General features: G+C 38.9%; 1 protein-coding gene across 2 annotated transcripts in view; it reads left to right on the forward strand.

Annotated features, from left to right (window-relative positions):
• Positions 1-28: 28 nt before the first annotated feature.
• The window catches only part of loxl2b (lysyl oxidase-like 2b), a 32,343-nt gene continuing 15,458 nt past the window's right edge, over positions 29-16,913 (forward strand). For both annotated transcript variants that reach the window (XR_009129625.1, XM_058071146.1), the window contains exons 1-3: positions 29-445; positions 3,933-4,289; positions 4,502-4,677. Coding sequence is in view for 1 of the 2 variants with exons in the window: in XM_058071146.1 (XP_057927129.1) it covers positions 3,944-4,289; positions 4,502-4,677 (522 nt within the window). In the remaining variant the exon portion in view is untranslated. The remainder of the gene's footprint in view (positions 446-3,932; positions 4,290-4,501; positions 4,678-16,913) is intronic.

The following is a 16,913-nucleotide window of genomic DNA, read 5'->3' on the forward strand; positions in this document are numbered from 1 at the left end:
CTTTGAATGCGACATTACCGTACTAATTCATATAGACACGCAGATTATTCGCAACAGCAACTATTGCAATTTTGTGTTCTTCAGTCAACGACCACGTTCATATATGAACACGTTTTTCATATAGTTATTGTGCTATTTGATAGAATAAAAGTTTCGAATTTAAACATTAGCTCAACATTGTAGCTTTTTAGAACTTTCCTGACAGCACTTGAAAGCACCATCGATGCTTTCATGGAACAGCTGGCTTCTTGTAAGATCATCTCCGTTCGTGTTACCACGTCGCGGCATCCAGTGAGGTCATTGTAAAGGTGGGCGGTGAGGGACCTGGTCCAAAACCAAGGGAGGAAACGTGTTTTGAACCACGGAGAAGAAGCTGCTGACTGCTTTGTTCACGCCGGGCTTCCCTCCAACCGCAGCCTCATCGACGTGTCCAGCGACAACTAAAGTAAGTTTTAAGACACGAACATATTGTTGTATTCCGTATAGTACACGTTCTTAAATAGTATGTTTTTGCTTTTCAACAACAAAGTGAGTTTTTTTTTGGGTGTTGTAGTGACGCTACTTTCTCTTCAAATTACAGTTGCGGAACATCTGAACATTGTCGTTTATTGTTGCTACGTTGTATGGATTTACTGATATAAATATTATATTATTATATTATTCACGTTGTTGAGCATCCTTATTAGCTTGGAACTTGACAGGATCTGCCATATTATCTTTTGATGCGTTGTTGAACAAACTAATGGATGTATCTATAAATTCAGGAGACTTGATGAAGAGATATAATAAAGGTTTTAGCAAGAACTGTATCAAAACAGGCAATTGCAGGACTGCGATCTATTTGTGGTGATGGTAGAGCTGTGCATTATGAACGACTCGTTTGAATTTTTTTTTTTTCTGAATCAGGCCAAACTGGTATTTGTCTCTGTTACCTCATTCACTCACCCTGCTTAGCTTACTGCTAGCTAAACAAAAAAAAGTTGAATCATGAGTGCTATTTGAACTTTATGTATGTAGACTCAGAAGGGCAAGCAGTAAGTAACAGTTTATCAGTGTCCTAGTGTGTTTATTTTGTGTGAGTCATAGAGCAAAAGCGCTTGTCTGTGTAGCATTATAGCGTAGCATTATAGCATGCAGGAAGTGGGGTTGCTAATCGCCATTTCCCACCACAATTAGTGGCTCTACCCGAGTTTTTTTTACACACTGATAGTCCTGCAAAACACATTACACGTCACCGATGCTGTAGAAAACCTAATGCTAAAATGCTAAAGCTACGTACCATTGAAGTAACCACTTTTCTTGAGAAACTTCGGACTGTATTGCCTTCTGTCTGGAATACAGCGGAATAGGTGCAGATTCTGGAGGAACGAGGATGCTTTCTGTGTTGGTTATTGTGTATAACTGCTCTATAGGAGTCCACAACTCAATACAAAAGGCCAGAAATGAGCCAATAAATACATTTCCTTATTAGTTGTATAAAAAAAAAAACACTTTGGACACCGTTGCTGTGTAGTATATCCATTGTCCACGCAAAATACCTCAAAATCTTACGTGGAGCATTGTTGTTTTTGTGAGTATTGTGTTGTTTCCGAATTTCTACTTCAAGAAGATGTTTTTTTTTTTCAGAAAAAATAGGAAACACCGCTGTGCTAAACAGTAATAAAACTCATTTTAAATGAGCTGTTTCCCCGTTACGACTCTCCCATTTTCACTTTGGCAGGAAGTGATAAAGCCTCATTATCGGTGTTTGCACGTATTATCCATATCTCTTTGCAGTTCACATCGAGCAGCAGGGCTGTCAGTGCAGCAACACTCCCAGCTTGAGATTGCTTTTTTTTTTTTTCACCAGAGTGCAAACTTGGGTCAACCTTTTATATTTTTGTATACATTCAAATTACATGGTGCAATGTTCTCATTTTGTGTACGTTCAAATTACATGGTGCAATATTCTCTTCTTCTGGAACATCACTAATCTTACCCAGTTCTTTGCTTGGCTCCTAAAAGGGTTTAAAGTGACTAAAAAGTACACAATTTAAGGATTTTGTCCATATGTAATTTCTCATGCTTTCAAATTCTAAAGAGTCAGACTAATACCTTTATGACTACAATGGTCTCTGAAGGTACCAACCTTAGGACCAGGTGACTTTTGTATGGACTGTATTTGCATTCAAGTACACATACTATACAGTAAATCATATGAGCTGAATTAAGATCTTGTGTGGAGTTCATTTTACCATATGATTAAGGGGGGGGGGACATACTGGACTATTGTCCCAGGATAGTCTGGAAGTATAACCTCCTCTTCTCCTCCCAGATCTCCTCGTAACAGCACACAGAACCTCCATCCATCCGTTTTCTATAACGCTTATCCTCATTAGGGTCGTGGGGTATGCTCTGGGCGGACTGGTGGCCAGCCAATCACAGGGCACATATAGACAAACAACCATTCACACTCACATTCATACCTATGGACAATTTGGAGACGGCAATTAACCTAGCATGTTTTTGGAATATGTGCCCAGTCCAGTGTGTATCCCTTTAGTTGTGGATGACCATTTCCTTGGTCTTCTCCAATGTTCATGACCAATGAAGTCAATGGACAATAGTCGTTATTCTCTTTACAGCTTGCTTTTTTTAGGCACAGGGATGATAATAGACCTCTTCCACAATTAAGGAGGGAACATCATCAACATCATGCTATCATGCCCAGATGCCTTTCTGGAGAGATGAGTGAAAAAAAGCATGCTTGTGAATGGTGATTCCTGCAGAGCCTGGTCCAGACACAATCCATAGCTGTTTCCTATTCTCGTGAGAAGTCTCTCACGTCAAATCGACATTTGTCACGTTGTTACACCTCTTCTTCACAGCTATTTTCCTCTCTACGATGCACTTCTTAATTTACTTAAATATTAGATGTATTATTCGGGTACATAGTAATATATTTTTTAGTTTAATATACTCTGTGATAGTGTCTATGGCAGGGGTCTCAAACTCAATTTACCTGCGGGCCACTGGAGCTAGGGTCTGGGCAAGGCTGGGCCGCATCAGGTTTTCCAAAAAAAAAAAAAAAAAAAACGCATTTATTAAAAACAGAAAAATATACAAACTTTTTCAGTGCTTTGGTTCTGATTTTCTACAATAAAAGCTCTGATAAAACATTCCACTGTTCTCAAATATCTTAATTTTTATTTTTCTACACAAAATAAGATGAAAATAAATAAACAAATCAAGAATAGAGAAAATCAATCAATCAGTAATAAATAAATAAATATAATAATAATAATAAAACGGCAAATAATAAAAACTTAAGAAAGCACATATAGTTGGTGGGTAGACAAATGATTTTTTTTCAGATTAAAATGAACAAAGCATTATTAGAGCCCTGTAGACATGACAAAACACGACTATAGTCACATTTATACTTTTTTTTATTTACAACATATTGCGCAACTGCAGGGTCTTGAGACACATGCTAACTCGCAAACTAGAGAGCTAGCGACCTAAACGGTAGCCTTCAAGTTATTTCCTTTCAACTTAAATAGCCAAAAACTTACCACTTCCACACGGATAGGGAGGATAACTATTGACAGTTATTTAACCTTTAACATGAACATGAATCAAACGTAATAATTTTTTCTGGGTACATGATACCATACAGCATCCATATCAAACTTGCGCGGGCCGCACTAACATTAAACTTTCATATCAAGGCGGGGGCCTCAAACTAGTGTCCTGCGGGCCACAGGTCTATGGCCTCCTCTAAAAGCCTTCTTTGAGAAGCTGTTAGGCTGAGTTATTAGACCTTTATTACAGTGGACCAGGCCTTCAGACATCTCATCCCTTCAAATACTAATTTCACTCAATCGATTATGAATTAAGGGAAATACTGTGTTATGCAAACATCAAATTAATGCATTTCTCTTCATTTTCAGGTGTGACCAAAATGCTGGCCGCTCACTACCTCTCCTGCTGCAGTCTACTCGTGCTACTAAAGATAGTCCTTGCCCAGTACGAGCACCTCGGCTACCCACCGGGCTACCCAGAACCACATGAGGAGGAGCACTACTCCGCTCCCCAGCTGGCACCTGACACTCCCAGAATTCAGCTCCGACTGGCTGGAGAAAAAAGGAAGCACAACGAGGGTCGCGTGGAGGTTTTCTACAACGGCCAGTGGGGTACTGTCTGTGACGATGACTTTACGATCCACGCTGCGCAGGTGGTGTGTCGCGAGCTGGGATACGTGGAAGCCGTATCGTGGTCACCATCGTCGAAATATGGAAAAGGAGAAGGTATTTATAAGCATTTAATAACTGTGGGAAGCATATTTTGGACAGTGTTGCAAACGTCACAGCCTTTTGCCATTCGCTGATAGACATGGAACGGAACGCCTGCAAAAAGAAAGCGTCTATTGTACCTTGATTTGTTTTTCCGTCAGTTTGACAACTACAGCCCCCCCCCCCCCATGATGGCACTGTTTAATCTCGTCTTTTGTTACCAACAGGACCCATCTGGTTCGACAATCTCCACTGCACCGGCAAAGAAAAGACTTTGTCATTGTGTCCCTCCAACGGGATTGGTGTTTCCGACTGCAAGCACAGTGAAGATGTCGGCGTCATGTGCAGCGACAAGAGAATCCCTGGATTTAAATTTGTCAACACCCTGCCCAACCATGTGGAGGTACAGCATATACTTATTATTTAAAACTATATTACTTATAGATATTTATACAGTAAACCTGGGATATATCGGATTCAATTGTTCCCACTGGTTTTGTCCGATATAAGCGAAATCCGTTATATGCGTATACCGGAAAATGTCCGTTTTACGCATATATGGGATTTATATCCGGTATATGCGTAAATGGGATTTTATCCGTTATAAAAAGGCACTTCCTTGACTATGTTTCCAATGTACCTGGACGCGCAGGCAACGTTGCAAACGCTGCAAATGACGTCGTATAGCGGCCTGTCACGATTCGGCGAATCGGAGCGCCACAATGCGGCCATCCGATATATGCGAGGGAAATTTCATGGAAATGCATTGGAACGGGACTGGAGATTTTGTCCGAAATAGGTGAAATCCGTTATAAAAATTCCGATATATGCAATGAATTTTTATTGGAAATGCATTACAGAAAAATTGGTTCTTTTTTATCTGTCCGTTGTGAGCGAATTTCCGATATATCCGAGTCCGATATATCCGAGGTTTACTGTATATGTATTACATTATTAGCAACACCAGGGTACACCCTGGACAGCCAATCACAGGGCACATATAGACAAACAACCATTCACACTCACATTCATACCTATGGACAATTTGGAGTGGCCAATTAACCTAGCATGTTTTTGGAATGTGGGAGTACCCGGAGAAAACCCACGCATGCAAACTCCACACAGAGATGGCCGAGGGTGGAATTGAATCCTGGTTTCCTAGCTGTGAGGTCTGCGCGCTAACAACTCGACCGCCGTGCAGCCGAGCGGAGGAAATATTAGACTTTTTTTTTATAATCAAGCAGAGCAGGTCATAACTCATAAATAAGTGAACTGATCTGAAAGTGGAAAATCCAAGCTGTGGTCATCGTGTCTCGGCTTCAGAGCGTTCTGCTCTCTGTTCGGCCAACAGCACACCTTCGACTGTCTGATTTAATAACGCTCCTTCCCGCATAATAGCCCGCGGTGTGAGTGTGTCAGCGAAAGTGACGTTTAACTGGTAATTGTTAGGTGTTGCACTTGCAACTGCCAGAGTTGTCTGGCCCTGTTGATTTCTGGGCTGGCCAATAAGGCATGAAACTAATTACCCCCCCAGTCTTGGAGCGTTATCTCTTTGTTCACTGTGCAGGCCTCATGAAGCCACATTCCAATGTTATGAGAAAACTGCAGGGCTGAGCTAACTGAGCCCGGGATCCAATCCCGTGTTAAAGGCAACTATAGCGTTTGAACTTTTGTTCCTTTTGTGACTACCGGATCTGCTGCAGCTGGACGATTCGTCCGTTGCATCGTGGGACCAAATGCTTCTAACAGAGATACAAAGGTTGATTCTCTCAAGATGATTGCTTCCCAAGAGGTTTTCCATTATAAAACACATGAATTCCAGTGCCCCGCAGCATGGCCTTATCATCTGGAAACGGTATCCCAGTGACACACCCAGTGGACCAGCTGCAAGGATGACATATAGTTAGAGGTTTGGTGCCACTGGATGATTAGTATGCTCTTGAGGAACCACAATCTTACGTGTTGGTGACCTCATTCAGCTGACCAGTCAACCCCAAAGGAAGTACCCAGAGTGTGAGCTCGGGGGGAGGTCTCGCATGTACGTGTTGATGACCTTTGACATCTGCGGTCAGTCCCCTTGTCTAAGAGCTTCACCATCAAAATGAGATGTTCACAACATTTCTCTTGACCATCAAAATACTTTGAGGTCTGAACTGAATTCATGTGCGTAGTACATTCCGTTCTATTTCTAGACATCTTCAACATCTACAAATTCCAGGGTTTATTTTTCTCATTGTGATCCTCACTGCAACGGACAAACAGCTTAGACCAGGGGTCTCAAACACGCGGCCCGCGGGCCAAATGCGGCCCACAGGACACTAGTTTGAGGCCCCCGCGTTGATATGAAAGTTTAATGTTCGTTTCATATGTTTCATATGGACGCTGTGTGGTATCATGTACCCAGAAAAAATTATTACGTTTGATTCATGTTCATGTTAAAGGTTAAATAACTGTTAATAGTTATCCTCCCCATCCGTGTGGAAGTGGTAAGTTTTTGGCTATTTAAGTTTAAAGGAAATAACTTGAAGGCTACCGTTTAGGTCGCTAGCTCTCTAGTTTGCGAGTTAGCATGTGTCTCAAGACCCTGCAGTTGCGCAATATGTTGTAAATAAAAAGAGTATAAATGTGACTACAGTCGTGTTTTGTCATGTCTACAGGGCTCTAATAATGCTTTGTTCATTTTAATCGGAAAAAAATAATTTGTCTACCCACCAACTATATGTGCTTTCTTAAGTTTTTATTATTTGCCTTTTTATTATTATTATTATGTTTATTTATTTATTACTGATTGATTGATTTTCTTTATTCTTGATTTGTTTATTATTATTTTTCATCTTATTTTTTGTAGAAAAATAAAAAGTAAAATATTTGAGAACAGTGTGGTAAGTTTTTGGCAATTTAAGTTTAAAGGAAATACCTAAACGGTAGCCTTCAAGTTGTTAGCTAACATTAAACTTTCATATCAAGGCGGGGGCCTCAAACTAGTCTCCTGCGGGCCACATTTGGCCCACGGGCCGCGTGTTTGAGACCCCTGCCCTAGTTATTTGAATCGGGTGATAAGCATGTGGAGGACTTGTTTTGGAGGAGCAGATAATCATAGCAAATCAGTGCGACATTTATGTGTACCTTAGCAGAAATACATATGTATGTTTGCGTACAATTATAACTAATATTAGTCAAATCAAAAGGAATAGTGGACACAAAACATGTTACAAAATGTACAAAACACATTTTCCTAACACTATAAATGTAAAAAACAAAATGATGCCCATTCTGGTGATTAAACGCAACAATAACAACATTAAGTAATAATGGATTGTATTAACGGCTTCCAGTGATTTATTTTAAACGGCCATGATGCCCATTTGCTTTTTGTTCAGGTTCTGACAAAAACGTTGCAGGTATGGAACATGAACACGACAATGGGCTTTGGGGAGTCACAGGACCGTCGCATTTGAGTCTTTTATTTTCTTAACACTGCAGCTTTTCTCATCTTCCCCCTCGTTTCTCTCCCACACACACACACACACACACACACACTCATAAGTGGATTGTATGGAGTCACCTCATGCTGAGTATAGAAGTCACATTTTCCTATCTTGGGTAATTTTCCCCTCCTGCAGACGGATATTCAAATCTTCCATTTTCACGTGTCCTGGTTGAGACATAAATGACTTTGTCAGCTGTTCATCGTTGCTTTGTCATACGTGATGGATAACTGATTAATCATTGTGTTATTAGATTAAAAATTACTACAACACATTATTGCTAGTGTAGATATAGTGTATATTCTAGGGATGCAACTTAAGTTTTGTGCAATATTAACAAGCGACAATACACCTCACACTTATTTGGTGTTGGTGGAGGTAAGCATTGTTTATGCACAACAAGCACCGGCATTGACAAAAATAGATGAATATTACAACATGTCATTGCAAAATATGGCAACATGGCTCTGGATAGTACTGCCAGCCGTGTTTATATATTGTTTTATCGTTATTGACCGTATAAAAAGACACATTTTCCACTTAGTCATTCTTTCTGTGTTGCACTTCACAGTTTGTCATGGTTTTGGGAAACATCTGTTTTTCCACTTTGGGAAAATGTGCTTTTTAATACATTTCAAAAGGTCAGACATCACACTGGGACCCAGCGGTCACTGTTACCTTAGCATAGCGGGAATAGCGCTTCTCTTCCCCCCCATTCCAAGAACCCTATTGAGGAACTGATAATATAAGTATTTATATATCTCGACGGTAGAGACCGAACTTCAAATTCAAGAATCAAATTGCATGCTGCGTATGACAAATTCTTACACGTTGGCAGGTTTTGCACTAATACTGAAAATCCTCCCTGCCAACCACAGTTCACCCTCCCACCCCAAGGGGGCCTCAGCCACTATTTCAGAAGCACTGCTTTAGAACATTAGTTCTGATAATTAGTACTATCTAGATCAGGGGTGCTCATTAAGTCGATCGCGAGCTACCGGTCGATCGCGGAGGTGGTACTGGTCGATCGCTGGTCGATCGCGGCGTGACATTAAAAAAATATCATCCTAGCATCAATGCCGTCACTTGATTGATATACAGGGCAGCCATTCAGATGACAACTGAATGTTGCCCTTCGGGCGACCAATCAAATCAAACAACGTCTCTAAGTGCAGCAGAACTTACGATGTCAGCCTATCATCCATCCCCGTTACTTGATTGACATACAGGACAACCAATCAGATGACAACTGAATTTTGACCTTTAGGTCACCGCTCATGCGTAAACAACGATGCAAAGTGCTAAGCTAGTCGGCGAATTGCGTCAGATTTTAAGCCCTCGCTAAAGTTTATGGTCACTAAAATGAGTGAAGGAGCTGGACCAAGTAAAAAGGCAAAAACTGGACCAAGTAAAAAGGCAAAAAACATATCACTTCCATACGGATATGGAATATTATACGGATATTATGATACGGATATTATCCATGACTGATAAACATTTGGAAGTGTGCTTGAGGCTGGCTATCAGCAGCTACTGTCCGGACTATGCATCCCTGGCTGGTTCAATTCAGTGCAAGTCATCAAAGTAAACTCAGGTAATTACAAAAAATGTTAATAGTTAATTATGTGTGTTTTGCAATATTGGTTCATTTGGTTATGTAAGGTACATCAACATACATTGTACGTACAAATAATCCTCAATAAATAGATGTTTTGCATTTTTGTAGTGGGTAGATCATTTTGACTCGGTCATTTTAAAAGTAGCTCGCATGCTGAAAAAGTGTGAGCACCCCTGATCTAGATTAAAACCGGATCCTAATATTATAATCTCATAATGTTTTGCAAGAAAGTTAAAAACCCGTATGAACACAAATGGACATAATTAGAATCCAGTAAAGTATTTGTGACGCCTGTTTGAGGTTTTCCCTCAAATAGCATGCAGCGACACGGCATGTGAGGTGATTTCTGCTGCTTGAGAGACTTGTTGAAGGCCCTCTATTAGAAACATGTGTTCTCAAGCTGCATGCGCTCTGTTTTTGCTGGCAAACGTTACTCTACTGCAGAAGAGGTATGTCATGTACCGAAAGCTCAGCACGGGGAAAACTGTGGAATACTTTGCAGTCAAGACGCTGGACTCCTGTGTCGCAGTGGCATGTAACGTGTAAGACAATGTGCATCTAATATTACTGATACATATAGACATAAATATACTGTAGCTAATCTGTTCCTCGGTATTGAATCCATGTAAACTGACCATTAACGCTTAAGTGACGAATTAAGTGACATTTGTCATTCATGATGTACGGTAATTCTTTGTTTATTGCAGTTAATTACCTTCAAATTATTAATTATTAGAGCTCTGTAGACATTCTAGGTCAGGGGTGGGCAAACTACGGCCCGGGGGCCACATCCGGCCCGCCAAGTGTTTGAATACGGCCCGCCCGTTCTTTCCAAAGCATTTCATTTAAAGTCAACATACAAGCTGGCATCATGGCTTGAGCCGACATTTTCATGGTTTGGCTGTTTTATCAATTTCGTTATTTGATGCGGTCTGTTGTTTACAAAGTGCTCCTGAAAAAAGGGACACGAGCACATAATGATAATAATAATAACAAATAATAATATAAAATAATAATAAATAATAAAAAAATTATTCGTATTATTATAAATTTATAACGCACTTTACATCAAATAAATGATCTGAAAGTGCACATATAGCAGATTGCATGACACTTTTACAGATACAATAATTTCGTTATTTGATGCGGTCTGTTGTTTACGAAGTGCTCTTGAAAAAAGGGACACAAGCACATAATAATAATAATAGTAATAATAACATAAAATAATAATAACAAATAATATAAAATAATACTAAATTTATTCTTCTTATTATAAATTTATAATGGCCTTTACATAATAATAATAATAATATCAAATAATAATAAATAATATCAAATAATAATAAATTTATTCTTATTATTATAAATTTATAATGCACTTTACATCAAATAAATGATCTCAAAGTGCACATATAGCAGATTGCATGACACTTTTACAGATACAATAATTTCGTTATTTGATGTGGTCTGTTATTTACAAAGTGCTCCTGAAAAAAGGGACACAAGCATATAATTATAATAATACAAATAATAATAATAACAAATAATAATAATAACAAATAATAATAAATTTATTATTATAAATTTATAACTTACTTTACATCAAATAAATGATCTCAAAGTGCCCAGATTGCATAACACTTTTACAGATACAATAATTCCAGGCGGGCCGTTAGTTGTAAAATATCGAGTCTGGCCCCCCGTAAATTTTGTTAAATCAATGCGGCCCGCCAGTCAAAAAGTTTGCCCACCCCTGTTCTAGGTCTACTGGTCTTCTCCCAGCTTTGTATGCTTTAACACCTCAGCAGAAATGTATACAGTACGGATTAGATGCCTGAGCCACTTCAACTTCTCCTCTACTTTGAGCTCCTCCCAGATGACCAAGCTTCTCAGTCTCTCCATCCAACCTATGGAGGAAACCTATTTCGATCGCTTGTATCTTCGATCTTGTGTTTTTTTTTTTAGTCAGGAGCCAAATCTTGTGTTGATGGATGAGGGTAGTAATGTAGAGAGGTTTGCCTTCTGGCCCTAGCTCTGTCTTCTACGATCCGCCCGTCGGTCTCACGTTCCAACTACTTGAAGTCCTCCACCTGAAGCAAGACCTCACTCCCAACCCAACGGGAATCTCCCCTTGTTGAGAACCATGGCCTCAGATTATGAGGTGCTGAGTCTAATCCTGCCCCAGTAAACGCTGAAGGACCAGGTCCCACAAATATCAGAGATGAGATTCTAAGCCCCCCCAACCTTGATCCCTTCATCGCCTTTTTCTCCATAAAAATGATGACCAGAATCGGTGACATTGATGGAAGCCAACGTTCATTGGGAACAGGTTTGACTTACTGCTGGTCAAGCGAACCAGGCTCCTTCTCCTGTTGTACAGGGTTGTACAAATGTAGTAGCTTACCACCACTCCTGGACTACCACCCACAGGACACAGCGAGGGACATGGTTGAATGTTTCTTCCAAGTCCAAAAAACACATGTGACCTGGTTGGACAAAACTCCCATGTCCCCATCAGTACTTTTACGAGGGCGTAGAGGTAGTCTATTTTTTCCACATTGTACTCCCTGTAGCTGAGGTTCATACATTTCAGTCTTAGCCTTCTCAAGCATTCTGGAATAGACCTTACCAGGTAGGCTGAGGAGTTGTGTTGAGACTTTCACGAACGAACCGGTTCTTTTGAACAGCTCACTAATATGAACGATGGGAACCGCCCTCCCCCCTACCCCCCAAACTAAAATTCATTGTAGCCTGCTTTGTTTTTTTAATGTTTATACATGTTCAAGTCATGGTTTACTCACACACACACACATACACAGAATTCATACAATGGGTAATACAAAACGGTTATAATCGGTTATAATTATAATATAATTCCTTAAAAGGTTATAATCAGTATTTCAGAATAATTCAAACTCATACTGGTGGGATATCTAAATTAATTCCTCCCAGTGATTATTTCCAAGATAAAACGAGTTAAGGCCAGGCTGGCTTCTTAAAACGTAATAAAAATAAAAATGAGCCAAATGAGCCAGTTTTTTGAACGGCTCTTTGAAAGGAACGGCTCACCAAGATCCGGCCCAAAAATCCCATCTCTACTGAGGAGTGTAATCCTCCTGTACTCGGAACATGACATACATGAGTAAAACTAATTCTCTAAGTCAGGGGTCTCAAACACGCGGCCCGCGGACCGAATGTGGCCCGCAGGACACTAGTTTGAGGCCCCCGCCTTGATATGAAAGTTTAATGTTAGTGCGGCCCGCGCAAGTTTGATATGGATGCTGTATGGTATCATGTACCCAGAAAAAATTATTACGTTTGATTCATGTTCATGTTAAAGGTTAAATAACTGTTAATAGTTATCCTCCCTATCCGTGTGGAAGTGGTAAGTTTTTGGCTATTTAGGTTGAAAGGAAATAACTTGAAGGCTACCGTTTAGGTCGCTAGCTCTCTAGTTTGCGAGTTAGCATGTGTCTCAAGACCCTGCAGTTGCGCAATATGTTGTAAATAAAAAGAGTATAAATGTGACTATAGTCGTGTTTTGTCATGTCTACAGGGCTCTAATAATGCTTTGTTCATTTTAATCTGAAAAAAATCATTTGTCTACCCACCAACTATATGTGGTTTCTTAAGTTTTTATTATTTGCCATTTTATTATTATTATATTTATTTATTACTGATTGATTGATTTTCTTTATTCTTGATTTGTTTTTTTATTTTTCATCTTATTTTGTGCAGAAAAATAAAAATTAAGATATTTGAAAACAGTGGAATGTTTTATCAGAGCTTTTATTGTAGAAAATCAGAACCAAAGCACTGAAAAAGTTTGTATATTTTTTTGTTTTTAATAAATGCGTTTTTTTTTTTTGGAAAACCTGATGCGGCCCAGCCTTGCCCAGACCCTAGCTCCAGTGGCCCCCAAGTAAATTGAGTTTGAGACCCCTGCTCTTAAGTCTTAAGAGCTGAGTTTCACGTTGACCGTCTGGACTCTGAACTTTTAGCTCTGAACTTAGCAATCTTGACTCATTCCGAAGGTCCTGGGTTTCAGCCCAGTTTGTGGCTAGCTGAACCCGATCTGGTGATTAATCATAATTAATCCATTTGAAAACAGATTAATCTCATTAAACATGTTAATTGTGTGTTTACTACCCAGTCGCATTTGCTTTGACATCTTACGCCGTTTTCAAGCTCGCTGCAGTGCGTTACATAAGAGTCTACAGATGACATGACTGAGTTATTAAAATCTTTGTACAATTCAAAACACGCACAGCTACCTTGTGTTGCAAAAGATCGGGGGGGCCCCTTCATGCTGTATATGTCGGCTCTCAATGGCTTTTCCATCTGCGCTAGTTTCCCCCCAAAGCAAGAAACAGGAAAGGCATGGCTCCCCGGAGAGGGCTGGAACAAGACACACATGTTTGTAATCTGTTGTTTCAACAGTTAAATTGCTCTTTTTTAAGTGCAAGTCCACGTGAGAAGCATTTGGTATCTAGATAGGAAAGAAATTAAGATTTATTAAATAGATGAAGGGAAAATGGAATGTTTACACACTGGCTAGCTAAAGGGTAAGTGAAACGTTGATAATAGTTGTTGGTTTTTCCGTACTTTTTGCAATAAGTTGCCTTATTTGCAGACAACGTGGTGTTTGGCAGTGATATTGTTTACCTCTGAGGCTGTGGTTGAATTCCCTTTGTTTTGTCATTTTCACTTGAATGTTAAGCAAGGATGTCCGTTACGCAAGCAAATGTCTGGCACAGAGTTACGTATGATGTGTTTACTGAATCCAGGCACAAGGCCACCATCACCGCATACTCTCTTTACACCGCGTTAGATTCTCTGCGCTATATTCTTGAGCCTGAAAATAGGAAATAGCAGACCAGTATACTCGTGATTTGTGTTTCTCAATCTCCTGGCATTGTTTGTTATCATATTCATAACTTCTAAATATCAAACTGGGAAACTATCCCATCTTGTTAGGGGAACTGGGCAGGGGTGTCTAAAGTGCAACCCTTGGCCTTTTATATTCAAGCTAATTACAGTAAACCTCGGATATATCGGACTCGGATATATCGGAAATTCGCTCACAACGGACAGATAAAAAAGAACCAATTTTTCTGTAATGCATTTCCAATAAAAATTCATTGCATATATCGGATTTTTTTATAACGGATTTCGCCTATTTCGGACAAAATCTCCAGTCCCGTTCCAATGCATTTCCATGAAATTTCCCTCGCATATATCGGATGGCCGCATCGTGGCGCTCCGATTCGCCGAATCGTGACAGGCCGCTATACGACGTCATTTGCAGCGTTTGCAGCGTTGCCTGCGCGTCCAGGTACATTGGAAACATAGTCAAGGAAGTGCCTTTTTATAACGGATAAAATCCGATTCACGGATATAGATATACCGGATATAAATCCCATATATGCGTAAAACGGACATTTTCCGGTATACGCATATAACGGATTTCGCTTATATCGGACAAAACCAGTGGGAACAATTGAATCCGATATATCCGAGGTTTACTGTATATGTATTTTTTGCTTAAATTGAACATACGTATTTAAGTATAAAATTGATAAATGATGAAAACTACACATATTGGGCATTCAGAAGACACATTCAAAGATGATATAACATATTATACACTAGATATCAGTAAAGTTACTGTAATGTTTGGTGAGACACACAAGCACCAGAACAGGCTTTTATCGTAGACCAACACCAGGATAAAACTCTGGACCCCTGAAGTCACTTCCTGTGTGCCGCCAGCCACAGAAAAATATATTAAAAACAGAAGAATATACAAACTTTTTCAGTGCTTTGGTTCCGATTTTCTACAATAAAAGCTCTGATAAAACATTCCACTGTTCTCAAATATCTTAATTTTTATTTTTCTGCACAAAATAAGATGAAAAATAAATAAACAAATCAAGAATAAAGAAAATCAATCAATCAGTAATAAATAAATATAATAATAATAATAATAAAACGGCAAATAATAAAAACTTAAGAAAGCACATATAGTTGGTGGGTAGACAAATGATTTTTTTCATATTAAAATGAACAAAGCATTATTAGAGCCCTGTAGACATGACAAAACACGACTATAGTCACATTTATACTCTTTTTATTTACAACATATTGCGCAACTGCAGGGGCTTGAGACACATGCTAACTCGCAAACTAGAGAGCTAGCGACCTAAACGGTAGCCTTCGAGTTATTTCCTTTCAACTTAAAAAGCCAAAAACTTACCACTTCCACACGGATAGGGAGGATAACTATTAACAGTTATTTAACCTTTAACATGAACATGAATCAAACGTAATAATTTTTTCTGGGTACATGATACCATACAGCATCCATATCAAACTTGCGCGGGCCGCACTAACATTAAATTTTCATATCAAGGCGGGGGCCTCAAACTAGTGGACCACGTGTTTGAGACCACTGGACTAGAGGCAAAGTATATGGTCCATTATAAATTATTACTGACTCAGGGTGAATGAGATGTGTTTTCTGAGAAAAAAAATGCCATATTGTATAATAATTTGACCAAAAATCCGTAACAATGACAAATCGCAAATGTGCATGGTTCCACTGTAATGGCTCACATTTTAAACAGTAGAGTCCAATCCTTACATTTTTCTCCTGTCATGGATGCCTTCAGTGGACATTCTGGACTGCACACATGTTGAGCTGAACCCAATGTATTTCCATCATCCAGGTTGAACGTCTTCATCTACGTTTTCTCTTTCATGTAGCTGAAGAATGTAGCCGTGATCTATGGGCAACAGCGAAAGGTTAAAATCTTGCAAAATCATCTTTAAAATTGATGTGCAGGAACTTTCTATCTGTGTGCTCTTTAGTGTTTTTATTATAGTTATAGTCAGAATTTTGGTTTTCAAACTAATAGATAATTTACTCCTTAGACTTCACTGTCAAATTTCAAAATTGTGATGGTTTGCTGTAAGGTCATTTTATTCCTGACCCTGTAACCCAGGGGTGGGCAAACTACGGCCCGGGGGCCACATCCGGCCCGCCAAGTGTTTGAATACGGCCCGCTCAATCTTTCCAAAGTATTTCATTTAAACTCATACAACATACAACCTGGCATCATGGCCTGAGCCAACCTTTTGATGGTTGTTTCAATTTCGTTGTTTGACATGGTCTGTTGTTTACAAAGTGCTCCTGAAAAAAGAGACACAAGCACATAATAATAATAAAAATTAAAATAATAATAATTATATAATTATTATAACTATTATGATTATTATATTTATTATATTAATGCTAATTATTATATTAATTATATATAATAATATTGTTATATTTGCATATTTTACGTAATAATAATATAATAATTATTATTTTAATTTTATTTTAATTCTCATAATATTTTATTATTTTTAAAATATTTAAATATGAATATAAAATAATAAATAATAATAGCAGATTGCATGACAATTTTACAGATACAATAATACCAGGTGGACTTAATGGGGGACATCTATTTTTATTTGGCTTGCATA

This window comes from Doryrhamphus excisus, chromosome 4 (assembly GCF_030265055.1).
Source record: "Doryrhamphus excisus isolate RoL2022-K1 chromosome 4, RoL_Dexc_1.0, whole genome shotgun sequence".
NCBI classification, from domain to species: domain Eukaryota; kingdom Metazoa; phylum Chordata; class Actinopteri; order Syngnathiformes; family Syngnathidae; genus Doryrhamphus; species Doryrhamphus excisus.